Consider the following 24,177-nt stretch of genomic DNA (forward strand, 5'->3'; position numbering starts at 1 on the left):
GCCTGCCTCTCTCCTGTTCATCCTTCAGGTTTTAGCTGAAGTATCACTTCCTTGAGGGAGTCCTTCGTGACCCCAAAACTAAGTAATGTCCCCTGTTACTCAGTTTCTAAGCTCTTTGTACTTTTCTTTCATAGGACTTTTCGTTACTACAATCAATTTATCATTTATACAATTATTTGTTTAATGTCTGACTTTTCCCACTAGACTATAAGCTACTTGAGGGCAGGAAATTTATCAATCATCTTCACTACAATATCCCCAGATATCTGACAGATACATGGCTGGCACTCAAATATTGGTTAAGGAACAAATAATTGAATAAGTAAATTAACAAAAAAATCTTTGTGAAGGAATAAACTAAGTTAAGCCAGTATTTAAGGTAGGACGCAAACCTAAAGGATGCTACAAGAGTACAACAAAGGAGAAAGATGGCCCCTTGAATTGGCATTTGGAATGGCTTTGATATCACAGCGGAAAATAGTGATGGAATTGGAGATGAGAGTTGAATTGCCTGCCCATGATCTCCTACTTAATTATCTAGCTAGGAATATGCCATAGACATTGACCAAATAGAATGACAGATATCAAATTAAAAGGTTCTCTTGGTGCCTTACAACCTTCAAAATAGAGACGGGTTAACTTGAATCTCATCACAGAATCACTGCATACTATTTTCAGTCTCTAACTTCTCCCACAAAACAAAGTGAGCTGTTCAAAGCTGCCAGATCAATGACAAACCTGAGACTACTGCCAGTCTCTAACTCCAATTCTACTTCTGACTCTTCTGCCTTTAAGGTATTTTCCTTAGATCACAAGCTAAATATGAACAAAAGAAAATACTTAATCTGTTCATTGTTTTCAGAGTTTCAAATGACACTAATATTCCTTACTTTCTACTTCATAGATTTGGACCCTACTTTAATGCTCAGTGGTTACCAATTTCAATATAAGGTAGTAAAGGAAGTAATTTGCAATCCACATTAAATAAATGAATTTGCAAGGCACCAAATAGACTTTTAGGCAACTCTGGGAAAACAAGATTTTTCTGCCACGCACTAAACCTACATTTTGAAAAGCTAAAGTCGTGAGACGGAAAGTATGAAATAATAGTACAAGTTGAAGAGGGCTTGTTACAGAAGACTTTAACTTTTCTCAAGAGGGAGGATGAGTTTTCAAGTATTATTCATGCACTCAATAAGCAAATACAAGTCCAATATGTGTGCTTTATGATGTAGAGTAAGCGATGACACTAAAAGTGAGTGTTGCAGAGACAGGGGCATTCTAAAATTGACTACATTATTCTTTAACCATGAGATCCACAAATCCTACTGAGACAAAACAAACAAAAGAGAAAGATGACCTTTTGAAGTATTACTACCAGCTACAGAGAAAAAAAACGTCCTGTTGCCTCCCTATTCCTGTAGTTCAGACTGTCTCTCATCAGCTTATCAACTACATAAATTTCTTAAATGTATTCTCATTAGAGGACGAACTCCATGGTATGAAGAGTCAAATTTCTTTTTATTGAAGTACAGTTGATTAACAATGTTGTGTTCATTTCTGGGGTACAGCACAGTGATTCATTTATACATATACATATATTCCTTTTCATATTCTTTTCCACCATAGGCATCACAAGGTATTGAATATAGTTCCCTGTGCTATACAGCAGGACCATGTAGAGTTGATATTTTGAAGGTGCTCATCTCTATCTTTGCTTTTGCCTAATCCCCCAAAATATTTTAAATGAGATAAGGAATCATTTCAAAATAAAAATTATAATCAAACCATAACTTCAAAAATATGTATACCGTTTGCATCCGTGGGGCACAGGCCCTGCTCACCACACACAAAAGTTCCTGGACACCTTGATAACTAAGGCCAGTCATCTTCATAAGCTCCATTGGAGAAAGACATAGAAAGTCCTAAAAGATATAAAGAGAATATTTTAAACATATATGTGCAACAAAGATCCTGGAATTAAAAGGAAACTTTCAGTCAACATTGTCCATATGTAAATAATAGCATAATTTATTGCAGATCAAAGATTGTATGTTTCTTATAGTATTTTCCCCCAAATGTGCCTCAACTAAAAGATATGATGAGATAATCTCATCTTCTAATTACCTAACTTAGTTAGCATATACCAAAGGACACACCAAGCAACATCACCTAGCAGAATCCAACCCAGGTGTATATGTGCATTGTACTTGTGCCTAAAAGAGTTTGGACACAAGCAGATGCCCAGAATGGATCAGGCTGAAATGAGTTTCTTTTGAAACAAGTTTCTTCCAAAGCTATGAGACCATTCAGAGGAAGTATGAAACAACTGAGAGAGAATAAAACTGGCTATGAATGAAATGTTAAATTTCATACTTTTAAGAGTATTTCAAAGTGTGAACATAAGGATTATTAAATGTATAACAGAGGAAGCAAAGATACCATCAGCACACAAAGCAATTTTTAAAAACAAAACTGCAGTATGCTCTGAAGGTCTAAGTAAGGATTGAATCCTAACATAAAACCTTAAATCTTATTTAACCTCTTAAGAGGGATTTTATTTCACTCTTGTGCTTAAAAATGCAACACCTGCTTTATACATTTCTCTTAAATCCATTGATAGAAAAATAATCCTATTAATTATTCTTGCTTTCAAGAGAAATTGTCATATTGAACATTGTCTCCTTCTTTGAGTTATAGTTCTCGTGTATCTACAAAATTTATTTTAAGGGGACAAAACTTCTCTAGAATCTCAAATAAAAACCTCTCTAGAATCTCAAATAAGTGGCACAGGTGCACTTCACCTTCTGCCTTGAGCATTCTCCCCACCCTCCCCCCACCCAAAATGCAACAGTCTTTAATCTGGATAAATGAAATCACATTTGGAAATACAACCTAAGTGGCTTGTTATTTAAAATTAAAAGCACCATCATTCATCTTTTTTTTTTTTTGGTAAACCAAATTTTCATATTCCAGGTGAAATTAAGAGTTATTAAGGTATCCTTAAGATTATTTTGTACTTAAAATTTCTCACTGAGAAAAATTAAATAAATTTTACCTGACAGGTAACAATCTGATGTCTGTTCAGACGATCACACAGCTCTTGTGATAAACCCACTCGTCTCAGTTTCTTGCTACCCATACCTTCAGATGCAGTAAGAAAAAGAACCTTGAAAAAACATCAGAAAATAGCATAAGCAATAGTAGATGGAGTATCCAGAACACTCCACAAAATAAAAAATTCTCCAAGCATCTCTATATACAAAATGAGATGTATAGTATTTAAAATATTACTGACAAAAACAAAGGAAGACCGTAGACTCTTTCTAAATATTTTAAATAGGAGAGACAACTGTTTGTCAAACATGCACACACAGAAAGAAGACAATATAAGAATGTGCACTTCACATAATTCTTTAATACTTATTACATGGATATAATAACACCGTTTCACATTTGTATAGCATCTTAAGATTTTCAATGCATTTATAAACTTTATTTGGATATGTAATTAACCTTCAGGGCATATTACCAAACAGCACTCTCAGAAAGTCTTTACCTTCATTGCACTATAACAATAATAAATTTATTGACCACCTACTATATACCAGGCACTGTTCTAAAACTTTACCCAAATTATCACATTTAAGCTTCTCAATAGCCTTATAAGGAGAGTTGATTACTGATTCCATTTTTACATATGCAAAAAGTAAAGCCTGGAAAGGTTAGCTATTCCATTGTTACCAGAAAAAGATCTAGAATCTGGACCCAGAAGTCTGACTCTGAGGCCAATCCTCTTAACCATTACACCCTACTACAAGTCCATAATCATATTTAAACTCTCATTTTTCTATTAGTCAGACACCTTCTGAATCAAAAGAGATTTTATTATTTCAGGTGTTATTTACAAATTGAAATTGTTTGTTTATTGTACTATCTGCTCACATTTCTACATGCAATTAAACTTCACTCTTGTTGAAATCTACAAGGGCTAAATGACACTCGAAATATTTGCCAGCAGAGAGAATCACTGTGATTCCCACAATAATGCATGCAAAGGAGAAGCTGTGTGTCTCATTCAGATGGCAAATATACAATAGAAACAGGAACTCTTCACTGTTCCAAGGGATAAAACAATACAATTATCAGAAAAAGAGTAACATTTTGGGGAAAAAAAATGTATACTGAGAATGTATTTATTTCCAGTACCATAGCCCAAATGTCTACTTAACATCTATATTCTCTGATCAGGTGAACACTCCCTCTCTCTCTCTCACGCATGCACACACACCTCTCCCACAAACACAAAATGCATCCCTCTCATTTCTCTCAAAGGGAATTTGCCAGTATTGATTTCTGTTTCCCAAACAGAAATGTTACCAAGTGACATCTGACATATCATTACCTAGTGTCTTTACCAATCAGGCAGCTCTGTGCAAAGACATCACTTAAACTGAAAAATCCAATCAGAAAGGAAAATTGTAAACCCCAAACTACCTGGACTTTAACAACGACCAACTCTGCTGTCTCTGCCTTATTAGAGCCGCTCCCATCACTTGCCTAGACTATTATATACAGATTCCGGTCACTCCCTGCTCCACACCCCCACCCCCAATCCATTCATTTGTTCCTTCTGCAGATGCTTCTTAAGCACACATTCTGCTGAGGTCTGGGGTACCGAATCATTTAAGTATATTTCCTCTCCTTTGGGAACTCACAGTAAAAGATGAAGAGATTCACACAGAAATAATTACAGTCATGCAGTAAGAATTGTCGCTAGAATCTAAAGTGCTATGGAAGCAGAGAGGAAGAAGCACCAAACTGACCCACAAGTCACAATCCTGTCAGAGGGAGCTTCCTAAAAATGTGCTCCAATCCTGTCACTCTCAGCCTTTAAAACTGCCCTTTGGACCATGAGACCACAAGATAAATTCCACACTTCCTATGATGGACTAAAGACTCTTCATAAACTGGTCCCTCACTTCCCTCTCATTCATGTATCAGATTGCAAGGCCCAGATCCTGGCCTTTCTGGCAAAGTCACCTGCCTCCCAGTGTCTTGGTTTCTGCATCTGAAAAACAAGTGTACCTCAAATATCTACTTCATAGGAATGCAATGAAGGTTAAAGGATGTGGATGTTGCCTGGCACACAGAATTCAAGGTTAAAAATTACTATCAATTCATTCAGCAAAACATCATTTGCTGCCTCGCATGACCTGCTCTCCAGCCATAACACTGGTAGTTTACGCAGGTGCCAACCTGCCTCCCTGACTTTCCTCCAAAGACTTCCCATAATTTAGTCTCTTCCTCACCAATGTTCTCATCACACTGCATACACATCTGTTCCATAATCTTATTAACATATCGTTATGGCTTGCTCCTTTGTTTCTTCTGGGAAACAGTAAATTCCTGCTTTGCATGTGTGTGTGTGCACGCGCATGTTAACGAGAGGGTGAGGGAAGATACTCAACCCTGGAAACTGAATCGTCTCCTCACCAAGAAAAGAAAAATCCTCATGTTAGATGGTCAATGAAAACTGTGATTTAACAATAATAGCTAATACTCCTTGAGCCCTTATTACGCCACTGTTCTAAGAGCTTTTGGATGTTTTGCTCCGTTTTACAGATTAATACTGAGGCACTGAGTTGAAAAACTTGAGTAAAGCTCAAGAGCTAGCACAGGGTGGGGCTCCGCATTCTTATTCAGGGATCTGACTCCATATTCCATACTGTTAAAATGCCTCTTCTTCAACACCACCTGAAAAGGAGCAGACCCTAAACTTCCCTTAACGGCGGGTTCCCCTGCCTAGACCTCAAACTGCCTGCAAGTGGGAAGGTGGGTGGACATCAGAAGACAAAAACATCAACCCCAGAATCCCCTAAAAAGGACTTCTCCCAACAAGGTGCAGCTTCCAAGCACATCCCCCACAAAAGGCCAGACGCCCTCAGATCCGCGGCGGGGCTCAAGTCATCCCTACGGACCTAAGGGGGCGTGCTCTGCACCCAAGAATGACTCTCCGCTCCCCCGATATCAACACCCCGGGCCCAAAAAGGGAGCAGGAAAAATAAGCGCACCCCACTTCCCCAAACAACCCCCCACATGAAACTTTCCTGTACCGGGTCTGCAGCTTCCAACTTTCAAAGTTTCCCCTACCCTTCAAACAGTTCCCCGCGGGAAGCGACGCAAAGCAACAACCGAAGCGCTGGTTAAGTCGTCACCCCGGCGAAATGTCCAATCAAAAGTAGACACAGGCCCAGGTCGGCTCCGCTGCTTCCTGGGAATTGTAGTTCACAATCTAATAAAGTCTGAGTCCCAATTTCTCAATATAAAGATTCTCAAAATCCAAGGGAGGAACAATAGCAAGGAGACTATGAAGCCAGAAAAAACCTTGGCTAAATCGTTTGGGAAATGCTGAGTGAAATTACTCAAACCAAAAACACACAATGGGGAAACATGAGCGTCTACAATTGAAGAAATTGAAAGAACCAAATAGAAGATTCAGTGCAGAAGCAACCGTGATGAGGAAACCCGGTAAACCGTTGCCTTAAGACTTGGTTTCTTATTATTATATTTGAGAAAATTTTTTGCTCATTCTTTGCTCTCATCTCCCTGTTCATACCTATATCTTATAATTCAGCTCACTGCATCCTAATTATTGACCTGCACCCCTCACTAGACTGTGAGCTCCTAGAGGGCAGAGATGCATCTTTATTCAGCTTCTAAAGTAGGACCAACCTAGAACATAGTTCGATTAACGGCTGTCGAGTAAATGAGCAAATAAATGAATTGAGTTAAGCACAAGAAAATGGGAACTCAGGATTTAGGGTTCCGGGATTATGAGTACAAATGGAAGGAATGATAATGGAGGAGGACCCAGGTCTTCTTGCTCTGGGCATCCCCTGGGCGTGGCAAAGCACTGTCACTGGTTGGCGCTTAATAAACGCTGACTTCAAACTAGAGAGAAAAGAGAATGGAAGGAAAAAAGTCAAAGTACACAGCTATTCCTGCCACTTGGTTCAGAACGGAAGGTACCGAGCAGAGGAGATGTCAAAACTGTGAGGGATGATCCTAAGCCAGGTAGCTAAAACCTCTTTCCGAGTTTCGTAGCTTCCTCTGATCTAAAAGGATGGCGTCACGTGTCCCAGATATGGCGCTTTATTTCCATCTTCCCGCCATTGACCAATGAGAGTAGTTTCAGTCAATCGTCATCCCCGCCCCCTCCTCCCTGCCCCGCCCCCGCCCCCCTTCCCCCGCAGCCTCCCAGACGGGTTTTGTCACCTGACTCGGCTCAAACATGGCTGCGCTGGAAGCTGTATTGCTTTGGGGGCCGGGAGCAGGTAAGCGTAAGGAGCCCCAGAGAAGGCGGGGGCGTTCTCCACGACCCCTGTGGGGAGCGTCCTGGCGCCCCAATCCCCACCGCCCTCCAGTTCTGACACAGATTCCTCTCCTGATCTTCAACCCTTTGCCTTAAAAAAGGGCTCAAACTAGGGAGGTTCCTGATGACTTCTTATCCTTAAGGAGGCGACCACCTGGGGATTTGAAGCCGACTGGTCGTAAAGTTCTGGAGGAAATACGGAAGTGGAGTTTTGGGTCTGCGCCGTAGGCTATGACGATTAATATTAATTAAATACTGGACGCGCATAGAGAGATGGGATCCACCCTTCGGGAAAGTTGGAACTTCTCAAAAAGAGATAGTAACATGTCAAATCAAATTTACCACGATAATTAGAAAAGTAAGCCCCGCCTTTCCCAGTGCGGCTAGTAGTGGCTGGTTTGTCTAAATATAGTTTCTTCCTTTTCTTCCCTTTCGGGTGTGTGTTCTTTCTAGTAGGTACTCCACGGATGAGAAGACTGACAATGTGTTTTGCGTAATTCATCTCTTTCTATCTCCCTGCACTCTGTGCTGGGAAAATGCGTCACCCATTTGGAAACGAGGAAACTGCTTCCCAGAAGCAGCTTTTTGGATTTTTCTGTGAGTGCCTGCGGAGAGGAGAATGGGAGCTGGCACAGGCATGTGTACCTCAGCTACACGAGGCAGAAGGGGATATCCCAATGAAGGTGGAAAATATACTTCAGGCGCTGGTCATATGCCCAAATCAGCTGAGGTAAGGGATCTCTCTTCCCGCCAGGCAGTAACAGGGCGGGAAATAAAAGGTTCGGTATTTGAGCTCTTGTCCATGTGCCTCATTCAACTACTCTCTGAAGAATTAACAAAGGCAGAGTGTATTACACATGTTCTGAAATTTTACCTCCATAATATATGACTATTTATTACTTCATCAGCTTGGCTGGGAATTATCACCTGGAACTGCATTTAAACTTGGCCAGCAAATTATACCCGAAACCACCATTTCTTGTTTATTATCATTAAAGTAAATGCTGTAACTACATTGAAAAGCATTTTCTTTGCTTCCAAAAGAGCAAACCCTGCTCCCTTCTTGCTTGTCATATTGAAGCTATTGTTGTAGCTTTAACAAAGGACTGGAAGTGAAATCACTTAAAGCTTTTTATTTTGAAATAGTCATAGACTCATAAGAAGTGCAAAAGTAATACAAAGAGTACCCTTTCCTCAGCTTCCCCTAGTTGTGACATCTTAAATAGCTATAGTGCAATATCAAACCGGGAAATTGATGTTGATACGTTAATGTTACTACAGATATTATTCAAGTTTCACCATTTTTTTAATCTGCATTCATTTTTCATGAGTGTAGTTCTATGCAACTTTATCCATTTTTAGGTTCATATAACTACCATTATAATCGAGATACAGAACACTTTCATCACCACGAAAGAATTCCCTCACTCCCTGGGAATACCTCTTTGTACTTTGATCCCTCCTTGTCCCCTGGCAACCAATGTTCTCTATCTAAATTTTGAATGAAGTTCTTCCTGGCAGTGCTATTAACAATTAGTGGTACAGGAGTTAACCGTTAAGTCACTTTTCTTTACTCTGAAAGTTATGTTATACTATTTAAGTACTGTATTTGCACATATAAAATGTAGATTTAGGTGATTTCTTTTCTTCCTTTCTTTTTATCCCTTAAGTTTGGGTTCCAGACAGTTACTGTCTAAATTACTAACTTCATAGAAAGGCTATTAATCCTGTTACCCTGTTTTTAGCATAGGGTTAAAAATAAATTTTTATGAAGTTCCTTGTTTTCTTTAAGACTACTTGATTCAGTTTCTGTTTTCAAAAATATACTTTAGATAGCTTTGCTTTTATAGTTTTCTGGATGATATAATTTTGTTTAAAAATAGTAAAGACTAAATAGGGAGATGGAGGTAGAATTGAGACCTTTTTTTCCTTTTTTTTTTTTTTTTAAGTGAAAGCTACTAGTTCTGTTCTGGTTCTAGTTTATTGATCTGTCATATACATTCAAAAATTTCTCATTAGGGCTATGTCTTCCCTATTCAGGTTTAAAACAGACTGAGCAGTGAAATCTAAATCTTGGATTACAAAAGAGAAAAAGGTCAATAGAAACAAACCCTTTGTTTAGAAATTTTTTCTTTTTACATTTTTCAGATGTGGACAGGACATCAACCCTCCAAGATTAGCCTGGGTCTGGCTTCTTGTACTGGAAAAATGGTTGGCCCTGGAAAAGGTAAATAGTTTTATATTTCAGATTTCCTCTTGAGGCCAGGATTGAAAAGACTTTGGAAGGAATTATGAAATTTCCCTTCTGTTACTTCCTGTATTTTGAGGTTTGTCATACTCCTCTCTCAGTATTGGCAGTGAGAATGGCTTAAATGTTTGTCACTGTCTCCTTACCTAAATTCAGTTATTAATTCACTAACCTACATTGGCATGTAATACCATTTGAGGTGATACCATTTTGATAAATACCACTGTGAGTCTTGTGCCTGAACAGAACTTTGCAGAACTCAATGAAAATGACAAGATAGTGAGTAAAGTTTAATCCTCATATACTCAAGTAATGGAGAATGGGCTGAGCTGAAACTTGGTAGTTCATTCAAAAATCTTATTTTAAGTAGTCCAGTGCAATGAAATCTTATAGATTTAAATCTCATTAATAATTTAATAACTCATGTGAATTGAACTAAAAGTTACCAAATATGAAAACAAAGTGAGCGAATTAATCGTGAAAGAAACTTTTAAGGAAATGATTGGGTTTGGATTCTTTTTTTTAAGAAAAATTGGCATTCAAACTGTTTTAGAAGTATGTGTCAATTATCAGAAATTGATGCCCATTAAAGAAATTTCAATGAAGCAATTTTATATTAAACTTCAGACTTAAAGAGTTAAGTGAGGAACCTCTGACTCAGAAGAGCGATGACTGGCCCAAGTTAGTTAACCATAAAGTTAGTTGGCAGAAATGGATCTGGAACCAACGTCTTCTAACTTCTATCCTCAGTCCACTACTTTTCCACCTCAACATTAACCTACATGGACTTTAAAAAGTAAGGAACCGTAAATTCTATTTTGTAAATGTCTGTAATTTAGCCTAAGTTTCTTCTTCACTCCTTTCAGTCATCAGAATGAATTTTGTCTTTAGTTCTGGTCTTGCCTAACATTTACCCCTATTCACATAGTTGTCAAAAAGTAACAGAAGTTACTAATCTAAATATACCTCTTATCCAGGCTTTTGGTAATGGTGCAGCAAAGCAAATGAGATCTGCAGGAGAGGGAAGAAAGGGAAGCAAAACTGAAAAATAAACAACCCAAGGCGATTAAGAGCTGGCTATAGGTTCAAATCTGCAAGAGAAATCTTCAGCCAAAATATCCGATAGTATTTTCAGAGAAAAGGAAAAAAGTCTTAGAGTTAGGTACTGACTAAAGATCTTTTTAGTACAAACATGAAATTTGTCAAACCAGTTGAACTTTTGCCTCAGAAGAGTGTATTTGTTATTTCATGGCTGATTGGTGGTTGCTTATTTTCCAGTTACTCAACCAGATCAGGCGGTGGATTTCACTTCCCTGACTCCTTTTCACAGACTGAGTTGTTTTTTCCCAGCGTTGAAGACCATTTGGTCCTTGAAGCTCCACTACCTCAGTTATTTAAACAGTTGTGGGAATGGTGGACACTTTATACAAGGACCTCAGAGAATTTTAAAATTTTATATGAGGACAAAGACTTCACATGCATTCTTGAAGTAGTTCTACAAGGCCAGTAATTATCCTGGACTGACCTTCATCTTCGAGGGACTTGCTGCTACTCCTTTTCCAGTCTCCCACCTGCTGCCAAAAACACCTTTTTAATTATTCATTGAAAACAGTGATTCCATTTTCCCTTTTCTTCATCCATTTTCTGCCTTCTGCCTTTTTATCTTGTAGTGATTTATCTCTACAGGTGTAAACATGTGTGCAGAGATTTAGCTGCAGAGATGTTCAGTGCCATGCTGCTGCTGCTGCTTTTTTTTTTTTTTTTTAACATTTTTTGTTGAGTTATAATCATTTTACCCATGCTGCTTCTAATAGAGGAAAAGTTAGAAATAATTGCCATGGCCACAATACTGGACTGATTAATATATTTGTAAAATACCATGCCACTATTAAAAATCAGTGGTAAATGAATTTTCAGTGATGTAAGGGGATGCTCATATTCTGCTGTATGGAAAAAAAACAGTTCAGAAAACAGAATGTGTGGTTTGCATGCAATGCATATATAGATGCATGTATAGAAAATGGTCTGAATACCCTTATAACACTATAGTAATAGTAGTTCTCCAATGGAAAGATGGGGTGGGGGGCTCTTTTCATTTGCCTCTTTGTATATTCTGATTTTTCTGTGTTGAATATGCATTGCTGTTATAGTAAGGAGATCTGTGCTCAGAAACATTGAGCAAATTCTTACCTGTTTTAGAAATATTGGTTGTTTATGACCCTGTATATGCATAACGTAATTTCACCAGTAAAAAAAAAAAAAATACTAGCTGGTCAGTCTTTAGGATTTTAATGAAAGTCCTAAAATCTTTTTAAGAGCTTGCAGTCTGGCCTTATCTGTTCCTTCCCCTTCATTCTCAATAGAAGCACTCACCTTCAACTTGTCAGAATGAATTTTCTCCATCACCTTCCAATCATGAGCATTATACAAGCGTTCAGATGGCATAGGTGCATTAGGGAAGGGTGTGGTAAGAAGGATTTGGGGCCAAGAACATACTGTATCACGTTAGTCTCTGCTGTGATGAATGGCACACGAATAAAGTAAATGTGATCTTGCGTTCTAAACTTCTACTCACATATACACAATCCTGCAGGTGCTTCTTGCCTTGAGTTAGGAGGCTTGTCAATAAAATGCATCTTCAGGAAACTAACCAGCTGCATGATTTACTGGTGTTTCTAATTTAAAGCAGTGTTTGTCAGAATTAGTCTCAGACTTTCATCTTACTTGTATTTGTGTCTGGAGAAAGGGAGACTGTCATTTTACTTTTAAGGACCAGGTAAAGGGAAGTTATTATGAACCAAGCCAGTACAGGAAGAGTCAGAAGCTTTCACTTCCTTTATATATCAGTTATCTCTGACGGCATGTCTCATTAACAGACATCAGGGTCACTTTTTCCTTTCCATGCTTGAAATGATTGGGAAATACTTCCTAACCATTTTATCTTTACTGAACATTATTTTTAAAGGTATCTTGATGCTGTAGGTTTGTTTGATTTAGTAAGTGAGGTTTTTAAAAACATATGAAAATATGGCTCTTAGTACCTGGCACAGAACAAGTGTTTCATAAACTTTAGATCTCTTCCCCTTTACTTTTATTTTTCCAACTGATAATGAATCCCTGAAACGGGTTTAGGCCCAAAGAGGATCATGTGGGCCATTCCATCCCCGCTTACCCATTACTGGGTGTCTTGGACACTGCACGGGAGATTCTTAGAGAAAGTCTTCAAGTTAGAGAAAAACTTCAAAAATCACATGAAATGAGCAAGCTTTGGAGTTTAAGGCTAATCAATGTGGGATTTAAGTGCTAGTGTTTAAGAGGGGGTATGTGTTCAGTTTAGCTGTTATTGTTTATAAAGATAAATGTCTGAAAACATAGCCAGGAATTTAATGATCAAAAAGTACTTTATCTTAGAGAAAACAGCAGAAATAAGACTAACTGGAAAAAAGTATTTACTTATCAATGTTAGCTAAAGCAGATGCCTAATCTCTATGCTCCCTTCTTGTGATTCTTCTAGAAGTTACTCCCAACTGTTTTCCGGAGAAAGCTTGAGTTTCTTTTATTATCAGAAGACCTCCCAGGTGACATTCCAGAGGACATCCTCAAGGTGAGAGATGCCTTGGATCTGTCTGACCAGGGTTCTAGTCGCTCAACAAGCTCAACTTTCAGCGATCCAGCAGAGACAGGTCCCCAGGATGTTGGCTGTACTCTGTTCTCAGGCAAGACCAGGCTAGGTAGAGTTATTTAGAGTTAGGGAAAACTTATCTGATTATAGAATTCTTAGAGGTAGGGACTTTCACTTGTATTAGGTCAAGGACTCATGGTCCTGTGACCATCATGGAGGCAGTTCATGAAGAAGGATCCCTGAGCACCGAACAGGAATGGTGCTGAAGTGTGGGAAATAGCCTACCAAATTATAGGCTACAGAGGTGTTATCTTTAAGAGCCTGCAGTCTAGTTGGGGAGGAAGGAAATATACACATGACACAATTATATACTAAACCACCTGGTACTAATTTTAAGAACATCGAAAGCCCAATGAAGAGGAAGAGTTATGTGGGTTGCAGGTACTGGTGAAGTTTTCACAGAAGGATAAAGAATGGCCTGTACCTGAAAGCATGGTTTCATCTGGTGTGTGATGTTCTTTTATTTAATTTAATGTATATGCTTTGAGATCTCATATAGCCATTTGTTACCTAGTCTGTGAGTTTGCAGTCCCTAATTTAGATTGACAGTGGACATTTCAGAGGCAGTAGGGGTGGAAGTGACTAGCTTGAGCATGGAGGCCTTGGGCAAGTCTCTCTTTGCCTCAGCTTCCTGATTTGAGGTTGCCCGCAAAATGAAGATAATAGTAGCATCCTCTTCCTGAGGTTGTAAGGATTAATTTTTCTGTGTAAAGGACTTGGCACATTTAAAAAACTACTATGGAAGTGTTTGCTACTCCTACTATTAATACGTGTGTGTGTGTGTATTGAAAAGAGGAAAACATCATGATATAGAAGTGATAACATTCTGGGCATGTTCTCTTCATCCTCTGTTTAGGAGCTGTATGTGATCTTAGCACAAGACACCATAGACCCTGTGCTTGATGGAAATCGGAGGCGGGAGAGCTGGGCCCCTTGTCTCAGCTCAGAAGCTGTCTCTTTGCTCTGGGACCTCCTGAGGCGGGCTCCCCAGCCAGCGCACGCCTTGCTGGAGCTCCTGCTTAGGGAGGACAATGGCACTGGACTCAGTGGTGGGCCTCTGCAAAAGGCGCTGGTGGACCTCATTCGAAAGGCACTGCAAGCTTTGCGGGAACCTGCCGCTGGGCCCCCAGGGGTGGTCGATGCCATCTATGGAGCCCTGCGGACTCTGCATTGCCCTGCAGAGCCACTCGGGGTTGAGCTGCGTGTCCTGTGTGAGGAGCTGCTAGAGGCCTGCAGGACAGAGGGGAGTCCCCTGCAGGAGGAGTGGCTGCTCGGCTGCCTGCTGCATGAGGCCGGGCGGGGCCTGGTGTCCCTGTATGGCCATGTCTATGTGGAGAAGGCCACAGAAAAGCCACCTAGAGCCACAGCCTCGGGAAAAGGTGTGTTCCCCTCACTGCCTCTCCTTATGTGTTGGTAATTCCACTCTGCCCGACCCCTCTGAAGTTCCTCCAGCCTGCTGCCTTCCATGGTGATCAGGAAATCTAACAGAAGGAGCTAAGCAAAAATAGGCAAGATGTTCTTTTGTAAAAGCACAGATTTCGTAGTCTAAGATGGAGTGATGGGGGAAGAAATGAAGTAGTAGTAATAGCAGGAAAGAGCTTTTCAGAAGCTACCGAGAGAAGTAAAGAGTCTTTAAGATAGAAGTGTAGGAAACCTGGTTTAACTTTTTGAAAGGGTGAACTCTCACTTCAATTGGTTTTTCAAATGGGCTTTAGCTTAGGAAGGAAGAGCTCCAGTGCCCCAGTCACGCTGTCTGCTTTGATTTTCAGTCTCACCAGATCATCCAGATCCTGAGCGGGCAATGCTAGCCCTGTTCTCCAACCCTGACCCAGCCCAGGCTTGGAAATTGGCCTATTTCTATTGCCTGAGCAACAGCAAGCACTTCCTCGAGCAGATCCTGGTACGTCACACTTAATGATTCTCCCATCACCCGGGGATTCTCTCCAGGCTTCTTCCTTCATCCTTTCTCTTCCACTCATTTATCCAGCACAAAGCAGTTGGATTAGTGGTGAGTCATCTGGTTTCTGTCCATCTCACAGTTCCAGAAGGCTCCGAGAACCTATCATTCATGATTAGAACTGCCGGGGTCCTTTGGTAGGCACTAAAATGTCGGATATGTGGAAGCTTTCTGGAGGGTGTGAGAAAGAAAAGACAGTGGCAGCAATATGTTGCCTAGCTGATGGAGGAGTTTAATTATGCTCAGATTGCATCTGAGCTTCAGTTTAATTCAGGAGATATTTATTAACCTCATTCTGTGTGCAGTATACTGTGCTAGGATCTGGGGTTGCAACAGAAGTCAGTCCCTGCCTTCAGGGAGCTTCAGTCCAGGGTTTTCATGAACATTTTTTATTCAACTCATCACTTCTGTCATTGTCAGAAATCGCCCTTCTATATTGAAAAGCTTCTTACCCTGATGAGCAGCAAGTCCCCACAGCTGCCTATAGCAGCCTCCTTTGGCTTACAGGTGACGGCGCTCACGCTGTTGAAGGAGGAAGACTTCCCAAGTCTTGGCTGCCTGCTGGATAGAGAATTCAGGCCTCTCAGTCGACTGCTTGTGCTTCTGGGCTGGACACACTGCCAGAGCCTAGCATCAGCCCAGAGGCTGCTCCAGACACTCCACAGAACTCAGGTAACTCTCACTCTGCAGCCCAAGCTGCCCCGGAAGTGAGTGCAGTGGGGCTTTGGGCTGAGGCAGGATGCAGGGTCCTGAAGTCGGTCATGGTCTCTGAGCCCACGTGCCTGAGTCAGCCTCTCTTTCTTCTCCCATATCAACACAGGACCAAGGCTGTGATAAGCTCCTCAGGGATGCCTGTGATGGGCTGTGGGCTCACCTGGAGGTCCTGGAGTGGTGTGTACAACAGAGCAGGTATGGCCCTGTGCAGCCAGCCCCCTTCTCACCATTGGGCACACTTGACCCCATGCTCTGCACGTGTGGCCATTTCAAGATATCTCCATAAATATTTTGGGCTGACAGTGTTGATCAGCAGCTAATTATTGTTCCAACTGTTAGATCATAACTAGAGAACAGTGATAAAAAGAATGAAAGCTCACATTTCCTGAGTACTTAGTATACACCATGCATGTATGTGATTTCACTTAAGCATAACAATAATCCTATGAAGTAGATACCATTGTTATCCTCATTTTCAAGGTGGGGCAACTGCAGGCCACAGGTGTTAAATAACATGCCCAAAGTCACACAGCTAGTGAATGTGGTCCACATTCTTAGCCACATGTCATCCTGGATCACAGTTTTGTTCAATCACTGCCTCTTGAACTGTGTGTGAGGTCCTGTGTCTCCTTCATAACTTAGTGTTGGATCTTTTCTATATCTGGGTTTCTGTTTTGGTCTTCACCCACCTCACCAGCACTTCCTGAAGGCAGAGGGGAAGGTAGTAAGGGGCGCTGAATCAAAGGAAGGCCAGAAAAGCTCATGTGAGCTCTCAGCGAGGCAGAGTACAGAAATTAGGAACCTTAATCTGTGGGCCCTTCCTAGTCCTTCCTGAGCACAGAGGCCCTTTCTGGTTCCTTTCTAGACAAGTAGAGCTGGCCTGATGGATGTCCTTCCTGCAGGGTAAATAAATGCTATCCTCTGTCACAGACCAACTAAAATTTAGTGCTTGGGGGAGTGAAACCCCTGGTATTATAGGCCAGAGAGAAAGAATAAGAGGGAACAGATACTGGACTTTCTCAAAGCAATTCTATAAACTGCCTCCCTTTCCATCCTCCCAACTTTCCCTTTCAGCAACCCCATACCAAAGAGAGATCTCTTGTGTCATTTACATGGTGGAGACAGCCACTCAGTGCTCTACTCTCTCCATCACCTTACAAACCTTCCAGCCCTCAGGGAGGAAGTTGTTCTTGAGCTCCTACAGAAGGTGCCAGCCAAGGACCAGAAAAAGCATGGTGAGTTGGTCATGGGGTGACCTGGGCAAGGCTCCCTCTTAGGACAATCTTGCACATGTTTCTTTCAGCACCAGATTTATCTAGATGTGATTGCCAGCATCTATCAAGATGGGTGGTCCAACAGGTCTCCTCTAAATTAGTGCTGTTTGGCCCAGTCAGATAATGGGATGCAGGGACATCCTCCCCTGTCTTGGTGAGGCATGGGGATTCCTGTGAGAACAATCCCATAGGTACCTTTATCCTCATGAAACCATCTCAGGAACCGCTGGCATCCCTCATTCCACTGCAACAGAACTGGGTACTGCCCTCTGAGTTCACAGCATTGTTATTGGCGGTATTCGTGCAAATTCTTGCTGACTCTCTCCATACTTCATAAGCTTTCTCACAGCACATTTTGTGCCTTCCTTCACCCCCATATCTTCTTCCAACTCTGTTGAACAGATAAAGAGTCTTTTAGAAGATTTTTTTTCAGAGTTTTTTTAGAGTTTTTCTTTTAGAAGAAAGAATTGTCTGAAAAAGCAGCAAAGGGGTGTTTTAACCTTAGATCTTTGCTTAAGATTCAAGTGCCCATTAGCAAGCTCTTTCTTTTTGCTCTCAAAAATCATACCGTAGTTTAGTCACAACCTACCATACAGGCCAGGGACCTTACCTTTGAGAGAAACCGACATTCTCGCATGACAGTAGTTGTTTTTCAGCCTAGATATTGCTTTGATTTGCTTTTTAAGAAGACTAATTGTAAAACTACTGTTACTACAGTCTGTATTTTTTTCTGGAAAGCTCAGCAACTTGTTTAGCAGATTTCCTCAAAGAACTGGAACTCTGCTTTCTACATACAAAAACAGAAGGCTTCCAAAGAACTATTTGAAATCTATCCCTGGTGACCCACCAGGACACACTTGGATCTTGAACTTGGAAAAGGCAAAAGAGGAGTGATAATTGGGCTTGGGACTAGGGTGAGGCAAGAGAGGCATCTGGGGCAAAAATGTAAGGAGCCACTCCCTCTCAGGGTGCTGGTAAGTCCTGGCCCTGGGCTGTAATGCCATGTAGAGGTCAAGGCCATAGAACAGTATTGACCGTATTCTTCTTATTACCCTGACCTTGGTGAGGCCAAGCTTCTTAGAAGTGTTCTCTAGGAAGCCTATGCTTAAAGAGGCTTGTTGCAACATCATAGTAGCAAAGCATCCTAGCTACTCCAATGTCCTACCCTTGCGGAATACACAGAGGCAAGGGATTCATTCAGTAGAACTATATGCAGCCAGAGAGATTTAGTTTATAGAGGAACATAATCAAATGCTTACGCTGTAAAGGATTTTTAAGAAGTGGGAAAATTAAATAGTATGTAAAATGTTGTGACACTCAAACACATACACACATACACAGAACTATTAAAAAAGGGTTAAACCAGAATGTAGCAGTGGTTGTGTTTAGCTGTTAGGATTATGGGTGATATTTTTTTCCTTCTTTTTGCTTTATTACATTTAATGTTTTCTCTTTGAACAGGTTGTACTTTTGTTATGGAAATAATTAGGGCTAGATCAAGATGCTTGGAATTTCTGTAAAGATTATGGTACCCTCCCTCCTAAAGTTCAAAAGAAAATTTTTTAATGAAAAATTACAAATTATTAGGCAAGTACAAGGAGTCTGTTTTTTCCCATGATGTCTGCTTTAGGGGTTTCTTTAAAATGTCAATTAAAAACAATTTTGTTGCCTTTGCTCTCATTTCTCAGTCTAAACACATTTTAAGCCTGCCTCTTGGATAATGTGACATTTAAAAAGTGAACTAAGCATTACTTTAAGTTTTAATTTTTTAAAAAGGGGAAAACAAGTATTTTAAGAAATGGAAGGGAAAGACTCGTTAAATAGCCATGAGGCCTAGGTTGAACGGACATATAGAAGGGAGGTTGGTGGAGAACAGGAAACCACATGACTGAAAGTTGCTGTGGACTAGAGGAAAAGGCCTGGAAGGGAGGAAATCACACTGACAGGAAGGAGGGAGAGTGAGTACACTTAGGGGACTAGCAGCACAACATCTCTTTGCTTCAGCCACACGTGCATCCCCTACCTGAAAGAACCGAGTCTGAAGTTCTGCTGTTTTCTCTCTACAATTCAGATTCAGCTGATGCCCTGGTCCCTGCGCACCTGAGCCAATGTCAGAACCTGACACTCTACCGGAGCTTCTGTGCCATGAAGTATGCCATCTATGCCCTCTGTGTGAACTCACACCAGCATTCTCAGTGCCGGGAATGCAGAGACGGTCCCTCTGAGGATGTGGCCTCGGCTTCAGAGCCAGGGGGTGATTCTCGCTCCTCCCCAGGTACAGCACCACCACCCACCCCTTTCTGGGCATAAGTTGGGAACACCTGTCCCAGTAGGTTCTTTGTGTGGGAGCCCTTTTCCACCACGATTGGGGCGGTGGCCTTGATTTTATTAGGCCCAGGAATAATTTCATCCATTTATCAGCCTCCATGAATCAAAAGGACATGAGAAAGCAAGTGATTTGCGTAAGTTCTAACAGAGTCTTGTCACCTCATACAGTGTTTTCCAAATGCTTTTTTTAAAACTACAATCCACAGTAAATGGTATTTCACGTCACGCTAGTCTGCACCTAGGTGTATAGTCTGTGTGTATGTGTGTATAAGTGATGTGTAAACTGAAATAAGTTTTGAGAAGCAATACTTACCTTTCCAGTAGGAGCACACTCCTGATTATTTTTCCAAATGCAGCCGTCTAAGTCAGTGTCATTGGTCGTAGCCTGTAGTGTGAAAGAACCTTTTATCTTACTCTTTCTCATTTTTCTTAATAACTTATAACTCCTTAACTTACATTCTGTGACTAGTGGTCAGCTATCCCTCCCTTGCAGCTTTGGGATAGACCTTCACCTCTGAGCATGGTCACTTTTGGCCAGGGAGTATTTCTTAAGCAGCTTAAGTAGCCTGTGATCACCTGTAGTGTAACAACGAGTGAAAGGAAGATTGAGAAGTAAGGAGTCCCCTTGCTGCCTTCATTCTAGGAACTGAAATAGGAAGTGCTTCTCAGAGACGAGGAATCATGTAAAATTGAAAAAGTGGAAGCAAAATAATGAGTGTTCAGTGAGCTATACTTTTAGCAAGTTTGCAAAATCTTTCCACAAATCATGAAAAGACATTGGTCAGTAGTTCCTTATTCTTCTGACTAACCACAGTTCCCTGAGTCATCACAAAGAAAGAAATGAGTTAAAGTTGGGAGAATGCTTGAGTCCGGCAAGTACTATTTGTAATGTTTGCCTTTTCTCCATTCTATCTCTGGCCTCTTCTCTTATGCATGCTTCTTCAGGTGCTTCCAATCTCTTCTCAACATACCTGGCCAGATGTCAACAGTATCTGTGTAGTATTCCTGACTCTCTGCGCCTGGAACTTCTAGAAAACATCTTCTCATTGCTCCTCATCACCGCTGCCGATCTTCACCCAGAGCCTCACCTACCCGAGGACTATGCTGAGGAGGATGACGTTGAGGGGAAGGGCCCAGTGGGTTTGAGGTCCCCATCTGAGAGCCCTCAGCACATAGCACAGCCTGAGACGAAGTCAGAACTGGGACCCCTGGGGGCCCCAAGGAGCCTGGACTGCACAATCCCCAGCTGTGTGAAGGCAGAGCTAAAAGACGGTTCCCCAGGGCCTCATGGGCACAGCTTTTTGGACCTTCAGCACTTTACTAGTGGTATCAGCGGGTTCCTGGCTGACGAGTTTGCAATAGGGGCCTTCCTCAGGCTTCTCCAGGAGCAGCTGGATGAGCTCAGCAGCCACGGGCCCCCTGACAAGCCAAAGCTGCTTGAAGGCCAGAGCGGCTCGGGCAGCAGAGACGGACTGCAGAGCCGCCTGCACCAGTTCTCCAAGGTTCTCTCTGAGGCCCAGTGGAGGTACAAGGTGGTGACCAGCAATCAGGGCTCAGGTAAGAGGAGATAACAGAAACGGAGGAGGGAGAAAAATCTCAGGAATGTGGGAGAGAGCTAGGAGTGCATGGGAGTCACAGTAACTCAGGGTGTATCACCATAGCAACCCGGGTCAGAACTCTAGGTTATGGCTCCTTGTCTCACCAGCCAGTCCGGATCTTCCCCTACCTGTTACCCAGGAGGTGGGTCAAGTCAAAACCCATCACTCTCAGAAGAGGGGAGGAGCAATGTAGGGTAGGGGTAGGGGAGTAAGAAGTACAAACTATTAGGTGTAAAATAAGCTACAAGGGTATACTGTACAACACAGGGAATATAGCCAGTATGTTACAATAACTGTAAATGGAGTATGACCTTTAAAAATTGTGACTCACTCTATTGTACAGCAAGTATACTTCAATTAAAAAAAAAATTGATCACTCTCCATATGACCCATTGGGTTTGCTGTTGCAGAGGAGCAGCCCTCCCGAAGATACTGGCACATTGCCACACGGCACCCCAGTCTCCGCCGGGGTCGTCGGACAAGAAGGAGCCGGACAGGTGATCTGAAGAGCTCTCCCCATGCCTCCTTCCCATGCACCTGTCAAGTGGTATATTGCCACTTGTCTAATATTCTTCAATATAAAGCAATAAAGCAATTACTAAAGATAAAGTATCTTAAAGATCTTAAAGTAACTTAAAGCAATTTTTTAAGATAGAGTACGAACAAAAGTGATCTAAGATTATCCTAGTCCCACACACCTAAGGTAACCCTTGCTGAGGGTTTCCTTCCAGAAGTTCTCCATGCAGTACAAGTGTGTGTATCATTTTAGGTATACAGATTCATCATACTGCATAGAGAACTGCAACTTTCTTTTTTCACTTATATCCCTTTATATATATAAATGTATCATACTATATATTGAGAACTCACTTCACTTATTTTAAAGGCTGCTTAGCATTCCACTGTCATATGTTTTTGTGGGCATTCTAATTGTTTCCAGTTTTTTGCTGTTATAAACAGTGCTGCAGTAAACAACCTTGTACATAGGTCTGTGCATACTTCTGTGAGTGTATCTATAGGATAAGTCCCTAGCAGTAGAATAGAAGGTCAAATTGTGTGGGTATAGAATACGGATATTACCAAATTGCCCCCAAGAAAGGTGGACCAGTTTACATTCCCACCATGTGTAGATGAATGCCTGTTGGCACGACATTCATCAAAAATGCATAGTATCAGATTTTGTTTAATCTTTGCCAATATGATTATTACAGTAATGGGACATCACTGTTTTAATACTGATTTTTAGTTTGAGATTGAATGTTTTTTCACATAGTTATTAGCCATTTATATTTTCTGGTCTAAGTTCTGTGTTTTCTATTGAGTTCATCTTTCTTGTTGATCTGTAAGAAGCTCTTTATACCTTAAGGAAAATATTCTGTCATTATATGCTACGGGTTTTGCTCTCTTTGTTTTTTGACTTTGATTATGAGTTTTCTTTAAGGAGTTTAACACAGGAGCATTATACCGGGGTATTAAACTTTTAGATAATCACACTTCCATTGCTATTTTTGGTGCTGGTTTTTAGGTAATTAACGGGGAATTCGTAAGAGTTTCCTGTGTGCTAACTCTTAAGGGAGGTGAATGAGACATAAACCAGGACTTTGCCTTCGGAGAATTTATAATTTACCTGCATAGACAGTATACATGGAAAGCTTAAACTGCACGAAGGCACTGCCTGAAGGCAGAAGAAATCTCTTAGAAGGGAAGATCAGCTTAGCCTGCAAAGGAGGGCACAGGTTTCATGAAAGAGTTGACTCCTGAACCGAGCTCAGAAGAATGAGTAGGCTTTATCTAAGGGACGATGATAACAGAGAGCATACTGGCTGGGGGTGAGGATACCGTAAGAGAAACCTGGAAAACTTGAAGGCCGAGGCCCTTAGGCTGCTCAGTTAATTGGTTTGAGTCAAAAGGCATAGTTTGCATCCATTTGACTCATCCAGCCCAGAATGCTCAATCCACCTTCTCTTTCCTGCACTGGTCTGTTCCTTCCCCAGCAGTGAGCCAGGGAGGCTCCCTTACGTGGGCTGATATCACCCTTAAATCATCAGTCAAGGCGTTGTGAATTCCCTTTGAAAGCCTTAGCACTTCAGGAAAGCAGGTGTTGATAAGAAGCAGCTTTTTCTCCAGGGCTTTCAGTATCATGGTCTTTGGCAAGTCTGGCCTTATGCTTTGGCTCTCTGCTTTTTTAAGTATAAGGTCAACATTCTCTGTGTAAGAAAATTTTGTGACCCTCTTTTGCACCTTACCGCTTCATGGTCATAAGAGTTGTGCCTTTTTTTTTTTTTTTTCCCCAGAATATTGACAGTGCTTAGTGAGCAGATGGGGGTTGCTAACCCCTAGAAGTAACTTGAAAGTTCCCAGGGCTCTGAGACCCCAGAGATTGGAAAACACTGGTATAAGCTACTACCAAACTGAGCACTGGGGCCATATTAAGCCAGCCCTTTACTTTGGTCTGTAGGAGCTTGTGTTTTACTGTAGAAGGAGCAGCTGGTGTAGAAGCTACCCATTATCCTCTCACTCTACCCAGATCTCAGCTTTCAAGACAACTTCCCACTTTCTACACTGTAAGGCAATAATGATTGATTTTCTCTCCTCTTCCTAATACTACTCTAGATGGCCGGGACAGAGGTTCCAACCCATCCTTGGAAAGTACAAGCAGTGAGCTGAGCACAAGTACTTCAGGTATGGGGTTCCCAACCACTTGCCAACTTCCAGCAGCTTTGCCCTGGCACAGAGTTGCCATACACCATGGCGTAAAAGCCTGGACTGAGCAGCTCATGCTTGTGTTCAAGAAGGTTGGTTCTGAAGATAGACAGATTTCAGCAAGGAAAGGGGAAAGGGCTATTTCACTATCAGCTGAGTTACCCATCAGTAGAGAGAAACAGAGGTCAATACCCAAGGAAAGTAATTGGTACGTAAGTCTTGTATTCAGAGATGATACCATATTAACAGACACACACTATTATGTATAAAACAGATGAACAATAAGGATTTACTGTGT

General features: G+C 41.3%; 2 protein-coding genes across 17 annotated transcripts in view; one reads left to right on the forward strand and one right to left on the reverse strand.

The window, feature by feature from the left end:
- Window positions 1-6,218, reverse strand: part of RAD51B (RAD51 paralog B) — a 696,422-nt gene extending 690,204 nt beyond the window's left edge. For 13 of the 14 annotated variants that reach the window (XR_012507483.1, XR_012507481.1, XR_012507482.1 and 10 more), the window contains exons 1-3: window positions 6,117-6,218; window positions 3,059-3,169; window positions 1,812-1,925 (exon numbers count right to left, since the gene is read on the reverse strand). Coding sequence is in view for 11 of the 14 variants with exons in the window: in XM_074365347.1 (XP_074221448.1) it covers window positions 1,812-1,925; window positions 3,059-3,142 (198 nt within the window). In the remaining 3 variants the exon portion in view is untranslated. The remainder of the gene's footprint in view (window positions 1-1,811; window positions 1,926-3,058; window positions 3,170-6,116) is intronic. The other variant, XM_074365339.1, reaches the window with a different exon arrangement.
- Window positions 6,219-7,250: 1,032 nt separating this feature from the next.
- The window catches only part of ZFYVE26 (zinc finger FYVE-type containing 26), a 57,754-nt gene continuing 40,827 nt past the window's right edge, over window positions 7,251-24,177 (forward strand). For 2 of the 3 annotated variants that reach the window (XM_010962300.3, XM_045522132.2), the window contains exons 1-13: window positions 7,251-7,337; window positions 7,829-8,105; window positions 9,524-9,602; window positions 13,138-13,227; window positions 14,162-14,684; window positions 15,075-15,205; window positions 15,770-15,934; window positions 16,083-16,171; window positions 17,051-17,211; window positions 19,322-19,525; window positions 20,524-21,135; window positions 21,587-21,673; window positions 23,790-23,858. In XM_010962300.3, the coding sequence (XP_010960602.2) occupies window positions 7,912-8,105; window positions 9,524-9,602; window positions 13,138-13,227; window positions 14,162-14,684; window positions 15,075-15,205; window positions 15,770-15,934; window positions 16,083-16,171; window positions 17,051-17,211; window positions 19,322-19,525; window positions 20,524-21,135; window positions 21,587-21,673; window positions 23,790-23,858 (2,404 nt within the window). In that variant the 5' untranslated portion in view covers window positions 7,251-7,337; window positions 7,829-7,911. The remainder of the gene's footprint in view (window positions 7,338-7,828; window positions 8,106-9,523; window positions 9,603-13,137; window positions 13,228-14,161; window positions 14,685-15,074; window positions 15,206-15,769; window positions 15,935-16,082; window positions 16,172-17,050; window positions 17,212-19,321; window positions 19,526-20,523; window positions 21,136-21,586; window positions 21,674-23,789; window positions 23,859-24,177) is intronic. The other variant, XM_010962302.3, reaches the window with a different exon arrangement.

The sequence above is a fragment of the Camelus bactrianus genome, chromosome 6, assembly GCF_048773025.1.
Source record: "Camelus bactrianus isolate YW-2024 breed Bactrian camel chromosome 6, ASM4877302v1, whole genome shotgun sequence".
Classification (NCBI taxonomy): domain Eukaryota; kingdom Metazoa; phylum Chordata; class Mammalia; order Artiodactyla; family Camelidae; genus Camelus; species Camelus bactrianus.